This window comes from Gastrolobium bilobum, unplaced genomic scaffold (assembly GCF_033153095.1).
Source record: "Gastrolobium bilobum isolate Gb01-03AN ecotype WA unplaced genomic scaffold, APGP_CSIRO_Gbil_v1 utg2134, whole genome shotgun sequence".
Lineage (NCBI taxonomy): Eukaryota > Viridiplantae > Streptophyta > Magnoliopsida > Fabales > Fabaceae > Gastrolobium > Gastrolobium bilobum.
In genome coordinates, this window is record NW_026899657.1 from 726,832 (window position 1) to 744,081 (window position 17,250).

Genomic DNA, 17,250 nt, shown 5'->3' on the forward strand with positions numbered 1-17,250 from the left:
CCCAATATCCTAATTTTCTCATGCCGGAGGACAAAATCATAAAAAGATGTAAGCTTATAGATTCTAGTTATGTCTATGTGCTCTATAATTAAGCTATAAAGTTAAGAACATAAAAACATGTTAAGTCTGTTACTTAACAACCATATCTTGACTTAAAAATAACAACAACAAAAAAGAAAAGAAAGAGGATGAGACATTAAAGTATGAGACTTTGTTGGGCAAGTGACTTCTTTATCTAGGATGTGAAAGAACACCTAGAGAGGGAGGGGGTGAATAGATGTTTCCATATTTTTTTTAAACAAAAATTTACACATATCTGTAAAATTGATATGCCTCGACAAAGTTGAACTTAACTGTTCAATCACCACACTAACATAACAAGATTGACTGTTGTCAAATTATTTTACTATTTTAGTTCAAATAATAATCACACAATTATTACAGTGTTATGATCTTACTAGCAGTCCCTATAGACCCAAATGCTAACACAATCCTAAATGAATATATGAAAGTAAATAAATTGTACCTGACCTTTTAAACAAAGAATAAACGCAACAATAACATTTCTTACACAAATCAGAAAGTGATTAAATTTCAAATATCATAAAACAATTTAAGTGCTACAGCACGTATACCAAAACCAGTAAGATGCTACAACACTATAAAAATATAGCGGAAAATGGAATTTATGAAACTGTTACAACACTATGTAAAACATATGAACTAAAGATCTGGAAATTTCAGATTAAATTTTCAAATCAATGATTAACAAAAGAAACTAAGTTTCTAGAGTATACACTAAACAGTCCCAAAATAATTTGATTCAAGGGATTTGATCTCACATGAAGAACTAGATTTTTCTCCAAGAAAAGGATACACCCACCACTAAGAAGGAGGATTCACGATTTTGGTACAAAAAGAATCCTAGAAATTCTTCACTCGAGGAGATACACACACCCGGTTCTTTCTTTTTTCTTTTGGATGGTGTATGGAACAGAGGTGTATCGAACAGAGAGACAAAATGCCTTTTCCTTTTCTCAAAAGTTTAAAGTCAAGAGAGCAAAAAATGAATCACGAACCAATGATTTCTAGAGAAAAAGATGAGAGCCAGTGTTTTCATATTTTAAAACTAATTTTTAATATGAAATAGTTTTTATTTAGTTTTCATATGTTTCTTTTTAAAACTGATTTTTCTAATTGATTTTAAACCAAACCCTTAAAAAAGTTAATTTTAATGTGAAATGCATAAAGCTAAATGCATGTAATGCAATAAAGCTCATAGAGACATTATGTGATATAACGAAGCGTGTAACAAATTTAAAATATAAAAATATCTAATATATATACTTCTTTGCTTCCAATCTTCAATTTAAAATCTCCATTAAACCTTGACATCATCCAAACATTTTAGCAAAATCTTTTTTTCTTTTTTGAGTAAACTCAAGGATATCCTTCAGCCGTAACCGAGAACTAATCCCTTTTCGAGCATGGATCTGACCCTTTCGGGAGTGACTCTCCCAAATCTTTTTTTTCTATTCCAACTCGAGATCATTGATTAAGGATCCAGATTCCTTCCACTTGTACCAAAGGAGTTTGGTTAGCAAAATCTTTTAGCACGACACTTTAGTAGTACTTAGGAGGTCCTTCAGACTTGAGAGATCAAAAAGTTTCGTGAAATATCATAAAGACATCATTGCCTTGTTAAAAGTTAAAAAGTGGTGTACATATGGATTTCTTTGCCAAAACCATTTGAAAATGTTCCGCCAACGTACGACTCCGGTCCCCTCATTACCTACCTAAAGATTTCAAGAAACCAGGAATAGCTCTTCACTGAATCACTTGTCTGAATATAAGAAAAAGTTCTGTTATGTTAATTATAGGCTTTTTGACCCTTATAATCTTTTATTAATAATTAATTATCAAATTGACTTTTATTTTAAACTATTTCAAAAATTTAACCCCCTCCAAAAACATAACATCAATCTGCCCCTGTTTGACCGTTGACTACCAAGCTTACCCAGGTACACCCCTCCCTACCCGGGTAGGAAGGGGTGTACCCGGGTATATTTCTTGAGATCTGGAAAATTGCTTGAACTATTTACCCGGGTAAGGAGGGGTGTACCCGGGTAAATTGCTTGATTTGGTTGAACAGTGATGAGAGGCTCCATTTGGGGAAAGCGAGCAATGAGTTGAGAACGTTTTGTGACTCCTGAATGACCTCCCACTACCGGAACATCAACCTCTCTTGGATCAACTCTCAGTACCTCTGCCTGCAAGAAAAAAACATGACAGGACCAACACCAACCTTACTCATGCAATTCCACTAAAGTAGCATTGTAAATAAATCTCACAATATGGAAATATCTGTTATGTCCAACCCATTGTTATAATTATAAATATTTCTCAAAAAAACTTAAATAAACTAATTGGATCTAACAGTTAACATTTAGGAGTTATGTGAATCCTCATTAGTTATAGATTCAAGACCTTGATTATATTTTAAACTTTCTGTCTCCTTTTCGATATTTTAGTTCTGCAACACAACAAGAAGGAAATTTAATTATGGGGCATAGGCTGTTTAAATAAGAACAGGAAAGCAATGCTTACCACAAAAGTATTTTCCCTCACACCGTCAAGGGTTGTAACACCCAGGAGCCGCTTTGGATCATATGTACCAGCTTTCTTAAAAACCTAAGCAGCAATTGCAACAGTGGAATTCACTGGATTGCTAATCAAGTTGACAATAGCATTGGGGCAGCACTTGGCAATTCCTTCACAAAGGGTCCTCACAATTCCAACATTTATTTTAAATAAATCATCCCTTGTCATTCTAGGTTTCCTTGGCACACCAGCAGGTATAACTACTAAGTCCATGCCAATGAGTGCACTCTCAAGTTGTGGCTGCCCCAAAAAGCCACGAACCTAGAAGCCCCCAAAAAAATTTGCATTATTCGAACACATAGCAGCTAAACCAAGATAAGTTCCAGCATCAATTTAGGCTATAAAACAAGGCAAAACTGCTACAGACACATATTTACCCGGGTACACCCTCCTTACCCGGGTAAATAGTTCAAGCAATTTTCCAGATCTCAAGAAATATACCCGGGTACACCCCTTCCTACCCGGTTAGGCATAAAATTTCAAAAAATATCCGGGTAGGGAGGGGTGTACCCGGGTAGGCTTGGTGGTCAACGGTCAAACAGGGGCAGATTGGTGTTATGTTTTTGGAGGCGGTTAAATTTTTAAAATAATTTATAATGAAGGTCAATTTAGTAATTAATTATTAATAAAGGGTTATAAGGGTCAAAAAGCCATTAATTATAACATCATGATTAAGCAACTATTCATACCATCACACCTTTGATATGCACATCCCATATTAAATGTAAAAAAGGTTATGTCAAGGCCCTCATGGGGAATTAAGCTATTTCATTTACAACGCAAGGTCGTAGTTTGTATCAGTTTCAAGAAGAGCTAAACTAAATTGTTATGAAGACAATACAAATGACACTTTCTAATGTAACACACACGTAAGAGTTTGATTTTAGAAGATGCATCTTGGATAGTTGCGCTGTATTAACAAACACGTAAGGGAGCCAGACTATTTGGAGACAAGAAAAGTGTTAGATACTTTTTCCAAAAGGTTTGACTTTGCAGTCTTGGCAACGTCAATAGGAGATTCTTCTCTTTTTTATTTTTAATTAAAAGTGATACTTTAGTAAAAAAACAACTTTTAAATAACAATAGCTCAGTTGATTACTGTTTTTAAAAATAATTTTTTAGTTTTCAGAAGAAAAAAAAAAAAAACTCGTTTGATAAAGTTTGTTTTGCAAAAAATATTTTAAAAACTATAATTGTTTTTTTGTTTTTAGAATCAAATTTAGAGAACAGACATTATTTTTGTTTTTTGTTTTGATTTTTAATTTTCAAAACAAAAAAAATACAAAAAATAACTGTTTCTATAACTTTTCTACATAACAGTTTTAAGAACAAATTAAAAAATCAAAATATAATCAAACAGGCCCAATGTTTCCTAATTGTTAATTTTTTTTATTGAAGTGACATTTCCTAAAGTCAAATAATGAGGGGAGTGAATTTTCTTATGTATTAATTAGCATTATCATACCACGTAGAGAAATCACAATCATACAAAAGTGGATCAATGGTAAAATTGAAAGAAAGAGAAAAAATATTAAAATAATTAATTACAAAATATCACCATTAATTAAACTTTATATAATTATAATTTTTTTATATAACATAATCACATAAAATTAAATACGAGAAGATCAATTTAAAAAAAATGAGAGACTCCAGTACGTGCCAAAATCAAAAAATAGTAAAATAAATAAATAAATAAAATATGATGAGATTGAGAATAAAGAACAATGACACAGAAGAAAAAAGAGAAAAATGAAAAAGATAAAAGGACAACACAAGCTGCCAAATTCTCTGACAAACTCTTCTTTACCTGCTTTATCCCTATCCTAACCCTCCATTTGTTATCAAAACCCATTTATTTATTTATTTTTCATTTTCCATCGTTTTTCCTCGCACAATACTAATAACAACCCACTTCATAGTTCACATATTCAGCTTAGAAGTAAATAAAAAAAAATAAAAATGCAATCATTCACTTCAATTCTCGCGTGCATTGTTTTCTTAACCTCAATATTACACGTTTCACATGCTCTGGAACACGGTGGCGGTGACTACCCTTCCTCCACCACCGTCCCTGCATCTCCGACTCAAACACAGACCCAAATCTGCCGTCTCGACCTCTCCAACGAGCTATTCGGCGGCGTCAACGACGCCTGCGGCAAAAACCTCGACCGCAGCCGGTGCTGTCCGGTGCTCGCGGCTTGGCTTTTCGCAGCTCACGCACGAACGGCTCTGGAGGTTTCTGCTCCGGCTCCGGCGACCTCCGGCGATCTTCCGATGATGCCAAACGACGACTCGCAGAGATGTGTGAACTCGCTCCAAGACTCGCTTCGTAAACGAAACATTCAAATCCCACAACCCAACGCGAGCTGTGACGCCATAATGTGTTTCTGTGGGATCAGGCTTCACCAGTTAAGTTCCCTGAATTGTCTCTCTGCGTTTAACGTTTCTTCTTTAATTCGCAACGTCTCTCGTGCTCAAAACGCAACCCCTAGTGCTGCCGTTCGAAACTTGGAGAAGAATTGCCGTAACTCTTCCTATGCTGGTTGCACCAAATGCCTCGGTGCCCTACAAGAGGTTATAAATTATTATCCCTATTTCATGCTTGCCCTTTTCCTTCGTGTCTTTGTCGGATTTTGCTAAAGTTGATCTTTCATTGAGAGTATATTAATTTGGGGCATATGATCATAATGCAGCCTTGAATTTTATTTTTTTAAATTTAATTAGTTGAATACTAATGTTGGCCTAATTAGGAATGTCATGAATATGAAAATGGAGTGGAAGTAACTCACCGTTACGAATATTAACAGGGCAAGCAAGTCGAGTCGAGATTTTATCTGGTGTTTAAATGTGTCAGTCTGATCTGACGAAACTTATTAGCTATTATGAATATAATTATTGATCAATGGCTTGATTTATTTACAAAAAACAAAAACCTGATTTAGCCTATATAAAAAAATAAGACAATAAAAATTTCTCCAAACAGAATATACAATCAACATCACTAATAATTTCATAAATATTCGTAAATTCAATGTATATCCAAACAACATAATATAAAATAAAATCATTCGAAATGTCTATTTAACCAATAAAATAGGATGCAATTGATTAAGGAGAGAGATATTATAAGTAGTATAAAAAATATAAAATAAAAATTAATATATTAGGCCAACAACCAATTTTAGACATATAAATTCAGGCCTTCACGAGCCGAGCCAAATGTCTCTGGTTCGTTTAGTACCTCTGCTCACCATGGAAATTAGAAAAATGAATTTTTATTTTAGTGCATGTTATCCTTGCACCCTTATAAAAATAATAAATCTTATACTAATTCTCATTATCCAAAATCAGAGTTATTAAATATTAATAAAATCAACATCTAATATTAAAAATATAATTTATAGATATAAAATGACTATAACCCATTTTTACTATGTCTCATTATAAATGGGAGTAAAATTAATTTACACTTAAGAGTCACAACTCTTACGAAAGATGAAGAGGCTCAAATCTAAAATTGGACTAATCGGACCGATTAGGATTTTTTACATCCACTAGTATTTTCTAAAAAAATAATTTAATATCAAATGAAAAAATCTTATCCCAATCTAAGACTACTTGCATGATTCAAAATGATCTCAACAAATAATTGCCAATTGCTAGAACCTTCTCCTTTTTCCAAATGGTGGGCACAGGACCTAGCTATAATATAGGCTTAACTTTTACATTGTCTACGATTTGGTCTAAGCCAACGATTTGTTATTCATGATCTTGATTAATCCTGTTTTTAAAGTATTGAGTGAAATAAGGTTTGGTTGATTAACACACAGGTAAAAGTATACAAGAAGGAGAGCAAGGAGAATGAGAGGGCTAGGAAGATGTTCAACCGAGACTGCCAACTGATGGCTCTGACATGGCTTCTAGGGAGGAACAAAACGGCGTATATACCAACTGTTTCGGCGGTGTTGCGTGCAGTTATGTACGGAGCTCATCCACACGAAACCAAATGTAGCCCTGACCAGGAGAACATGCCCTTGGCCGTTGATTCTCTGCAATTCGAAAAGAGCCAGGCCTCATCTTCGCCGTTGATATTACTTTGGATAACGCTTGTGCTTGTGCCACTGATCGTCCTGAACTCTGCTTCTGTTTGAACTTGAAGGTTCCCCCTAGCAGCTCGTGATGAGGGTCCTCTTCTCTTATCACGTGAAGCTATTGGACAAAAATATGCAATGAGGTCTTTCTGAGTTTTTGTCTTTTCTCACTGTAAATTTCGTACTTCATTAACGATTTTGTCTATTCATGGTGCGAGTGCGACTAGGAATGCCATTTTACATTTCACGTGTCCTTTTTGAGCTTGTATATAGTTGCTAATATTTTTTTTCTCTCTTTATGGAATATATTAATTATTTTAAATGTATTTATCGTAGTTAGAGAACCAAATCTGCAATAGATTTTTTTTTTTTTTTATAACAAAATCTGCAATAGATTTTACAATATTTCTGATAAGGTAGGCAGCAATCATAGGACATTAATATGGCTGCTAGTTAGAGCTCAGAGGATAAAGAATGGGTTTACGTAACTGATGGTGTCAAGGACAATGGTTAATTTTTTTTTCCTGTAACAACAGTTTTTTTTTTTTTTTTTTGGATCAAATGTCACGTTAAGATAAAGAATGGGTTTACGTAACTGATAGACTGATAGTGTCAAGGACAACGGTTGATTTTTTTTTTTTTTGATAAAATTTATTTTTGATCAAATGTCACATTAAAACCTTAGTCCAAACTCGGCACAGGGGATAAGCGGCTTGAACCCCTTTAACTAGAGGTCTCGAATTTAAGCATTGAGAATGAAAAAAAAGATTTGGGAGAGCCGTCCTCCAAAAGGTCCGATAGTGCTCGATAAGGATTAGTCTTCGGTTATGACCAATGTTTAAAAACTCGGTCTGACCATCGACTCGGTCGAGGTCAAAGGTCACAGGTTTAACTAGAGAGTCATGAACATCACTTCGCTGACCCAACTTTATATATTAAAAAATATAAATATATATCCTATATGAAAAATTCAAAAAATCAAACTACCAATCATCAAAGATTCAAAATATATTTAACATAATTCAACCAATTACATCCACAAGTCAATATTACACAAGCTAATCAAAGTATAAAACACATATTCTCATGGAGTTAATGAAAAGTTATATCATCAAAGTTAGGCTCACCTTATCCTTCTCACGCACCTACAGTAACATATAAAAGGAGATCCCTTACCCAAGAGAGAACGACAGAGGAGATGTGGCGGCGCGAGGAATCAACGGGGGAGAGAGAAGAACTTGCATGGCAAAAGAGAGGGAGAAAAAAGACCGAAAAAGATAGGAGGAACCGCCACCACAGCGGAGGAGAACATTGGATAAGGAGACTGGGTTTGGGTCAGTGAGAAGATCGAAAGAGAAGAAAAAGAACATTTCACATTTCAGATCTAGTTCTAGATCTAGGCAACAACGACTTTTTGTTTTTGTTTTTTTGTTTTTTGTTTAACACACCAATGACCAAACAACATCTTTTCGTTTGTAATTTTTTAAAAAAATAAAAATTAAGTGACCCCCTTTGACCCAGGAGTCTCAGAATCAATTAATCGAGAGATTTCGGGGGTCAAGGACTTGGGGGGGTCAACGTGCATGCAGGGTCTAACTGCTGACCCCAACCCTAAGAGAGAGAGAGAGAAGGGGGGGGGGGTCAGTGACCCGATGGAATTGACCCGTAGACAGGGAAGAATTTTAAAACACTGGTTACGGCCGGAGAATACCATTAAGATTACTCAAAAAAAAAAAACCCTTAGCATTCATTCACAGAACAATGCTTAATAATTAAAATAATCATTTTCCTTTTTATTTTATGAGTTTTATTATTAAAATTGTGATATAATCCGATTAAAAAATTACTTTATTTTTAGAAAAGTTAACTTTTATACATTTTCATTCCAATTCTTTGATTACTTTATAATTATAACCATTTTTACCCAATTCATCATAATGCATCAAATATTATACAATTTTAAAAAAATATAAGACTTTGTTTTTTTAGTAACTAAATATACGACTATTTTTAGTATAGTAAACATAATAATAAAACTAATTTTATCACAATTATTGAATTTTTTCACATCTAATCTAAATACACTTTCAAATCAAAACAATTAAAAGTGATGAAAAATAAATAAATACTTATGTTGACCGAAGAAACGTATGTAATTAATATTTTTTAAAATAAACTATTACAAATCTTGTTTGTGCTGTCTTTTATCCTCAACTTTTTTCATTTAAACTTAGATATTTGATTTTGTATACCTGTTACATTCACCTCTAGTCATTTTTTTTCTTACTCTTCCTTTATACAATTTTGAAACAACTTCGTAACATTACGAGGAAAGGAATCTTCAATATTAGTCTTGAGTTTAAGAGTGAGGAGAAACTTCACAAAGTAAAATAGGGAAAAAAATGAAAATTCTTTTTTAGTCAAACTTGTAAATCAAAAATTAATATTCTTTTATCAAGGTTCTAAGCATTTAGAACAACCAGATTGTGCTCCGATACAGTCGAAACTTGTGAATCACAAAATCACAAGTACCATACAGTCTGGGCTCAAAATCTTTTCTGTGAAAGCATATTTGATTTATAATGTAGGGATTTGAAGTCCATTAGAAGCAACTTATGGTTTGGGCCTAACTGACATCCAAACGAAAAATAATATATGAAAAGACCTTAGATCTTTAATAACATAATAATAATAATAATAATAATAATAACATAAAAGGAAAACCCACTCTTTCAGGGTTAGTCAAACCAATTGGATTAGACCCAAATGGAAAGAAAGCCCAAGTGGAGGATGTATAATTGGTCGATTGGGCTTGGATTCAGAGGTTGTTAACTGCACGCAAATTTAAAACAGACCACATCGGAATTCGGATGATGTATTTTTTTTTTTTTTTTAAATATTCTAATTGGTTCATTCTTTCGCAACTAATTTGATTTGCGACGGGTCCAGGATTAAAGCTTAAACCCCTCCCAAAAGTGATATTGGGGAGACCGATGATGTATCTTTATAACATGCTTTACTCTGCAGATGTAGGTACCAATTGGAACTTCCACAGTCCTGGATCAATTAGGAATGGTTTCTTATGTGACTGTTTCAATTGAAATCATTCTTATACCATGACAAAAGAACAAACCCAAATCCCGCCTAGTAACAAAGAATAGTATAAATATTACAAAGAGAATGTCATGTATCTAATATTAGATTACGAATTTAATATGAATGAAACACCAAAATTAACCAATTCATTATTTTTTTATTTAGCAAAAGAACACGCAATAAACTATAAACAATGGTAAAAAATTTTTTACAAGTCCCCACATCAGAACCATTCTCTAGTTTGGCATGATTGAGATCTCACCACCCTTTACCTATTAACCACAGCCAGTCAAGTGTCACCCCTGCAAATATACCTCCAAGTAGAAACAACACCAACAGGTTTCCCAAGGCATTTTGTTCTGGACCCTACAAAAAGTCAAAAAGTTGAATATTAATGTGTCTCAAATTGAATTCTAAAACATGCAAGTCATTGTGACTGTATTTAACACTTAAATAGATTCACCTTGTAACCTTTGGGTGCAGATGTGAGTACACACACAGTGAGGTAACCATTGGATAACCCCAAGAAGGATGTCAACATTATCATCCAGCCTTGGTCACCATAATTTGCAGTGAAATAAAATGCTGGAACAAGTAAGTATCGACAAAGAATTGCTATCATTATCAACTTTCGGGACTCCAACTTCAAGAATTTCAAGAGGGGAATGTATCTTCCTATTAGATCCCACACATTATACATTGCAATTAAAACAAGTGCATACCTGAAACAATTGGAAATATAAACTGTTACAAATGGTACATATAATCACAGAATGCATATCTTGGCCTATTGTTTTGTGTATGGTTGGTTATAAAGGAACAGGAATGAAGCTAGAACAAGGGCATTAAACAAGCTATGCCATAATGAACATACCAGGTGCCTAAACTATGTGATCCAGTATCTTCTGACAGGAATCCAGGGAAAATAGATAGTGTCAGCACATATATTAGGAACATATCAAGTGCATAATCAATGTTTTCCAATAACAATTGCTTGATTCCCTTCCTCTCTTGTTCTTTTGCATATTCCTCACCCTGAAAAAAATAAAACAAAAAGTCCTTATTGCAAAAGCTGAATCCTGAACAATAAGAAAGTTTTGGGACATATTGGAAAGCAAAAAAGAAGAAGATAGAAACAGTACTCCTCCAGGTAAAGTCTGGATGCCACCAGCTGCAAGGTCAGCTGAAACGGTTTTAGATCCTTCTGATGCTGCTTTTGAACGGTAGTACTTCACAATTGGTAGTTTAGGAAAAACAAATGCATAGAGAAGAACACAAAGAAGCTCAAAGAATGTTGATATGGCAAAGAACAGAACTGCAAGGATAGTATAACATGAAAAGTGATCAGTAACTAAATAGTATGGGGAGTTAGGATGGTCATAACTATATATAGTTCAATGGCAACAAACAAGAAATGGAACCATCATCACAGAATCACGGTGAATAAGAAGAAGTGTTTACATTGTTGGTCTAAATAACAAAGTGACTTCAAATTCATAAGGCACATTATATTGCAATAACATGGTACTAAAAGAATTCAGGTATTGGAGAGTTGAACCTACTGGCTCCTTTGCGAAGACCATCCTTAGAATTCTCAAATGCTGCTTTTGTAATTAACCTCAAAGCAGAGGTTAATGCACCGGATGCTGCCAAACCAGCAAGGAAAGACTATAACAATAAAAATATAAAACCATATTAAATAAATTCATATGCTGAAGGCAGCTTTAATAATTTCATAGTAATTATATTACTGCTGCTGACCTGAATGAATTCTGAACTCATGAAGGACAGGTCTCCCACCATTCCACCTTGAACATGAGCATCAGCAACTCCAAAAGCACCACTAATTGCACATATACCAATGAAAGTTCCAAGTCCCCCTTTACCAGATGTTGCTGCATTCACCTATGGCAGGTTGATAGAAAAAGTAGAATCAAAACCATCCTAAAGGAAACAAAGTTCACAAACAAGTGAATAGGACTTACAATTAACACCAACAAAGTGCTTATGAAGAAAAGAGTATATCCAAATAGGTTCCGTAATCGTGTATTGATTTTTGCTTCATTATAAGCCAGTATTGCAAGTGTTCCAACTGCAAATGGCTGATATACTAGAGTAAGCACCCTAGGGGGGTGATATTTCTGCACAAGGAGAAAATTAAATTAAACTATTTTCTTTACCAAGACAAATCTATTATTAAACAATTACAACATCTAAGAAGCACAAAATAGAGTATTAAAAAAATGTCACGAGTTTGATTTTCACTGCATTTATTTTTCTAATAAATATCAAAACTACATATCATAAATTTCAAAGGACATTTTTTATTCTTTTGCTTATATCAGGAAGCTTGTTTATTTCAAAATATGCAAGTTTGTTGAGGAGAGACAGACTTCAGGGTTCTTAGCTGCCTGAACCAATTCTTTGACAGTTGGCAGGTGATATGATGAGGTTCTATGAAGCACCGATACGCGTTTTCGATACGTTATTCGATGATACAGAATGTAGATTACCAAACAATACGTTTCCGATACGCATATCCGATACGTTGGCAAAAAAATTTAAGAAGTATCGGTGCTTCTGTTTGCTAAAATATGGAGCTTTAATTGACAGAAAAATGAAATTTCAAAGAAGTGGTCCAAATTGGAATTGTGCCTGATTTCAATTTTGCAAACTGGCCTGAAAGTAATGCTTGCTATACTATTTAAATGAGAAGTCAGATAAGCAGAAAAATGCATGAGAAATATACAACATTTACCGGAAACAAGTAAACGTAGTAATCTTCTATTGTCAGCATACTGTTCCATGAGAAAAGACATCCATTGCCAAGAAGCCAGCACACAACTATTGCAGCATATTTTCCCTATTAATGCCAAGAAATGGAAATTAAGAAATAATTCACTTTCCCTTCATTAACTAAAGTAGTAATAGATCCAAGCACAAACCTCAAGACGTGTTGGATGCTCACTGTTTACCATGGCAGCTGTTGATGCCTTTTTTGAATCAAGTTCTACAAGAAAGTGAAAAACTTCAAGGTTATATAGAGCAGCATATATGATGATTCAATTTGTACATAATCTACTTGAAATACAGCAGATACTAACTACTAAGCCACCCCAGGACCCACCTATCTTTGATTTTTAAATCCTTGTGCCATGTGCCACTCAAACAAGTCTTATCACCCCAGGAAGAGAAGAAAAGACAGGCATTTGTAAAAATTGAAAAGTGTCTCTGGAATTAAAAAATATTAAATAAAAATAGAGATATCTAATATATTAGGATTTGGAGTAATGATGATGTTCACATTTGATATTTAATATATTAAGAATTTAAAAAATATATAATATTTTTTAATTAATTATGTAAAGAACCTTGAGATACACTACCCCAAAAGCTAGCTCAAAGGGTGGGAGTGCCCAAGGCCTTATAAACTCCACATTAGTTGCACATACAACCAATGTGAGACTATATATCTCAACACGCCCCCTCACACAAGAGCCCATTGGGCTTGAAGAGTGGACAATGCAACAGGCCAAACCTACCTGTGCTAAGAAACGCCACAAGAGAAAGTGGGAGGCGGCGAGGCTCTGATACCATGTAAAGAACCTTGAGATACACCACCCCAAAAACTAGCTCAAAGGGTGGGAGTGCGCCTTATAAACTCCACATTAGTTGCACATACAACCAATGTGAGACTATATATCTCAACAAATTAGTAAAATTTATTCATTAAATACATTACTAATAAAGGATATTAGAATTGCTAAAGAATATTACTTAACAACACCCTTAAAATAATAGTAATGAAGAGATGGCATCTATACACTCAGTGGAGTTGCCTAAGTCAACGCTTCTATTTCGGGTTTAACGAGTATAATCTTGCATGATGTAAGAAAATTTTTCTACACTCACAATAAAGAGAAGAGAGAAAGTGAAATAAAAAAAGAGAAAAAAATATATATGAACCCCACCTCTTAGTTGTGTGTGTAGAAAATTTTTCTTAAGTCATGTAACATTATACTCATGAAACCTTCTTTTATATATTATGAGCCCACGATTATCGCAATATTATAATTCTTGAGCAGCGCAGGCATTGTTAGTTAAACACGTTAAAAAAAACACATAATTTATAAGATTTGTTTTATTTTTATTAATAAAAAATGAGTAGGGTTATATTGATAAAAAAAAATTTCTGATCGATAATACACGTAGTGTAGTTTGTAAGCAAAAAAATTATAAATATAACCTTCCATGTAAAAAAATATATATTTATTTTACCAAAAATGTTGAAAAAAACGAACAAACCAAAACATTTCATTTCTTTAAGTTCGTTGTGTCAAATGCTTCTTAAATAATCTATTGCGGAACTCCTGCTACTATTACAATAATCCAATACCCAGTGATGAAATAAATGAGCAATATGCAGGAATAGAGACCAACTATTTGATTTTGAGAACATACGGGAAAAGTGTGTGTATTTTGAAAGACACATACTCTTTTTAAAACAGATAGTCACATAGAAGACACCATTTTTCCATACAAAAATATTATCATTTTCGAGGCAATAAGCGTTAATAGAAAATCCGTTGACAAAATAAAAGTAAATATTAATTGTGCAAAAGACATGTAAGAAATCAATTCTTCCTTAAGCTTAAAGACAAAATTGATCCGAAAGATGGTTTTATGATATCTACAATTTTTATTTTTATTTTTTGCTATTTCCAAGGGTGGCTTTCTTATTTTCTGAAACGGGGAGAGATAGTGGATAAGAAAAATAAATTAAAAAAAAACCATGAAGGGACACAGCATAGCACCAAAATTGAATGAAGGAAGAAGAAAATGAAATAGTAAAGGGAGAGAGAACTCACAATATTAGTGTATTACTGCAAGGTAACCCAGACGAGCGGAGAGGAAGAGAAAGAGATGAGAGGAGAGAACCAGAATCAATTATTCGATCCAATGGCCGTGTACTGCAATAAGTCAAAGGTGAAAACTAGAGTTTCGTAATCTTTGAAATCAATATGCTCGAAAAGAATCAATATCTCCAATTATATTTGTTTACATAATACAGTTGTATTCTTTTTTTGGTTAATAATCAATTCATTACAACTTGGCCGTCACTGTTGCGATTACTCTTTAGTCTTCATATTGGTGTCAGCGTGGCTATCTAAATTTTGACAAAAGTTACATATACTTTATTTTATTTCTATTATTATAATAAATATAAATGGGGTGGAAACGGTTGAGAGAATTTTGTTTCCCTATATAGATTGAGGAATAATATTTTTACTACTAAATTTTTTTACTATTAATTTACTACCCATTTAATCGCCATTGAATCAAAGAGAGAATACTAAAAAAAATTTGAAAAAAGAGAAAATATTGATCCAATAATAATTAGATAGGTAGTGAGTTGGTAGTAAAAAATCTTGATAGTAAAAATATTCCTCCTTATATAGATTTATTCGACTGGTCACGAATTAATTGGAATTTAAAATCATTCTCAGATTCTTACCCAAAAAAAAATAAAAATCATTCTGAGATATGGAAAGTTTTATAAAACAAAATGCAGAAAAATATTTCTGCAGGAGGTAATGCAGATAAGTTATCTGCATTTACTTTCAAAACGATGTCGTTTTGGAATAATATCATAATTTGTCTCAAAACGATGTCATATTGGACTTACTGCAGATAACTTATCTGCAGTAATTGCAGATAATCTTGAAATAAATTAAAATTACAAAAATATCATAATTTTTGCCCCAAAACAATGTCATATTGGACTTACTGCAGATAACTTATCTACAGTAACCTGCAGAAAAACGAACCCAACAAAACGAAGAGCAAATAAGACTCAAATCCAGGCACTGAAAAAAAAGAATGTAAATTCTTATTTGAAACTTTTGAGCTTCTCAAACCAGCCAGCTACTAGATTACAAAATAATCATTATATAATTTTTACACTATTATTTAATTAATTATAATTGTACCATGTGAACTATGGTTGAGGACGGTTATGGATGGCTTCTTTGTGTGTTTCAGGGGACAAGAGGTGATTGTGTAACTAAGAAATTGAGATAAAAATTAAGGTGGAATATGCAATAAAAAAAAGGTGTGTACATAAAGGTATGGCCTTTGTATATATAAGAAAGGAAAGCCTATTTATAAAAAGATGGGTTTGACACACCTTATCCCAACGAAGGAGACGTATCCGCCGCTATTTTAGAAACTACCCCAAACAAAGCTCCTGCATTTGTCAACAACTTCACAAACACTGAATAGGTTGACCTATAAACTAAACTATCAAGTGATTCAGTTGAAACATTGGAGCGATTATTCATTTAATTCGGTATAAAATTGATGAATTAGTTTTGAATCGGGTTCAACTGGTATTAAACTGTCACATGTTTATTTGAAAAATCAATTTTGTTGAATTTTGGACGAAATACTTGAAAGATAACACTAATGAGATTCGAACCTAGGGGAATGATATTGTAACAATCAAGTTGTGTTACTATCAAGTTACTACCAATCAATCTCACCGTTAGATCGATTATGTTGATCCAACGGTTATATTTATTTTCATCTTTGCATAGTCATGATTTCTCAAATTTAATACTTTATATTTATTTCCACCTTTGTATGGTTATGATTTCCCATATTTAATGCTTTCACTTTAAATATGGGGAATCATAACCATTCAAAGATGAAAATATATATAACCGTTGGATCAACATAATCGTTCTAACGGTGAAATTGATTGATAGTAACCTGGTAGCAATACAACTTGGTTGTTACAATATCATTCTCCTAGGTTATATTTATAAATTTTTTATTTATAAATTTTTACAAATTACACTATGTGCTACAAGTAGGACATACTCAAATAAATATATTATCCGTATTACATAATATATTTTGTAAACAAAAAATTTATAAATATAATCCTCTTTCAATTACCATAAATTAAAACACGGACTTATGCTATAAAATATTGAGTCTTAGTTCTTAAAAATAAAATAAAATTGAGTTTGTTGCATATACTAAATGATGTTCACTTATATTATCAAAAAGAAAATGATGTTCACTTATATAGGTCTTGGGCCTGGTCAACCATGTTCCAAACAAATTAAATGGGATAATCAATGAATTAGTTGAGAGTTTTTTTTTTTTTTAAAACTAAGTTATAATTTAATTGTTATGATAATTAAACAATAGCATAAATATTATGTAGTAAAAAATAAATCAAAATTAAGTATTATAATATATACAATAAAACATCGATTTTAAATTACAGTGACTACACCAGCAGCTATATAAAAAGAGTTTTATGTTTATCATGTAACATGATATAACATCACTTTCCTACACACACATTAAAGAGGTGGGATCTACATGT

At 33.0% G+C, this 17,250-nt stretch overlaps 2 protein-coding genes and 1 pseudogene across 2 annotated transcripts; 1 reads left to right on the top strand and 2 right to left on the bottom strand.

Moving 5' to 3' along the window:
* Positions 1-1,788: 1,788 nt before the first annotated feature.
* On the bottom strand, positions 1,789-4,516 carry LOC133292363 (malate dehydrogenase 1, glyoxysomal-like; annotated as a pseudogene).
* Positions 4,517-4,623: 107 nt separating this feature from the next.
* Positions 4,624-6,815, top strand: LOC133292364 (uncharacterized GPI-anchored protein At4g28100-like). Its single transcript, XM_061490771.1, has 2 exons — positions 4,624-5,238; positions 6,495-6,815. Exons 1-2 carry the CDS (start codon positions 4,624-4,626, stop codon positions 6,813-6,815), a joined length of 936 nt encoding a protein of 311 aa, XP_061346755.1.
* A 3,128-nt stretch (positions 6,816-9,943) lies between these two features.
* Positions 9,944-14,831, bottom strand: LOC133292337 (equilibrative nucleotide transporter 3-like). Its single transcript, XM_061490745.1, has 10 exons — positions 14,720-14,831; positions 12,797-12,861; positions 12,610-12,714; positions 11,837-11,992; positions 11,613-11,756; positions 11,414-11,519; positions 10,994-11,166; positions 10,726-10,886; positions 10,315-10,573; positions 9,944-10,217 (listed from the first exon to the last, which is right to left on the bottom strand). The coding sequence occupies exons 2-10, from the start codon at positions 12,827-12,829 to the stop codon at positions 10,110-10,112; spliced, it is 1,245 nt and encodes a 414-aa protein (XP_061346729.1). The 5' UTR covers positions 12,830-12,861; positions 14,720-14,831; the 3' UTR covers positions 9,944-10,109.
* Positions 14,832-17,250: the final 2,419 nt, after the last annotated feature.

Excerpts from the sequence above, each read along its gene's own strand:
- LOC133292364 (XM_061490771.1), top strand. The coding sequence starts at position 4,624 with ATGCAATCATTCACTTCAATTCTCGCGTGCATTGTTTTCTTAACCTCA. Across the intron at positions 5,239-6,494 it reads GCCTCGGTGCCCTACAAGAG|GTAAAAGTATACAAGAAGGA; the intron begins GTTATAAATTAT and ends ATTAACACACAG.
- LOC133292337 (XM_061490745.1), bottom strand. The coding sequence starts at position 12,829 with ATGGTAAACAGTGAGCATCCAACACGTCTTGAG. Across the intron at positions 11,993-12,609 it reads ACTACGTTTACTTGTTTCCG|AAATATCACCCCCCTAGGGT; the intron begins GTAAATGTTGTA and ends CTCCTTGTGCAG. Across the intron at positions 11,757-11,836 it reads GCACTTTGTTGGTGTTAATT|GTGAATGCAGCAACATCTGG; the intron begins GTAAGTCCTATT and ends AACCTGCCATAG.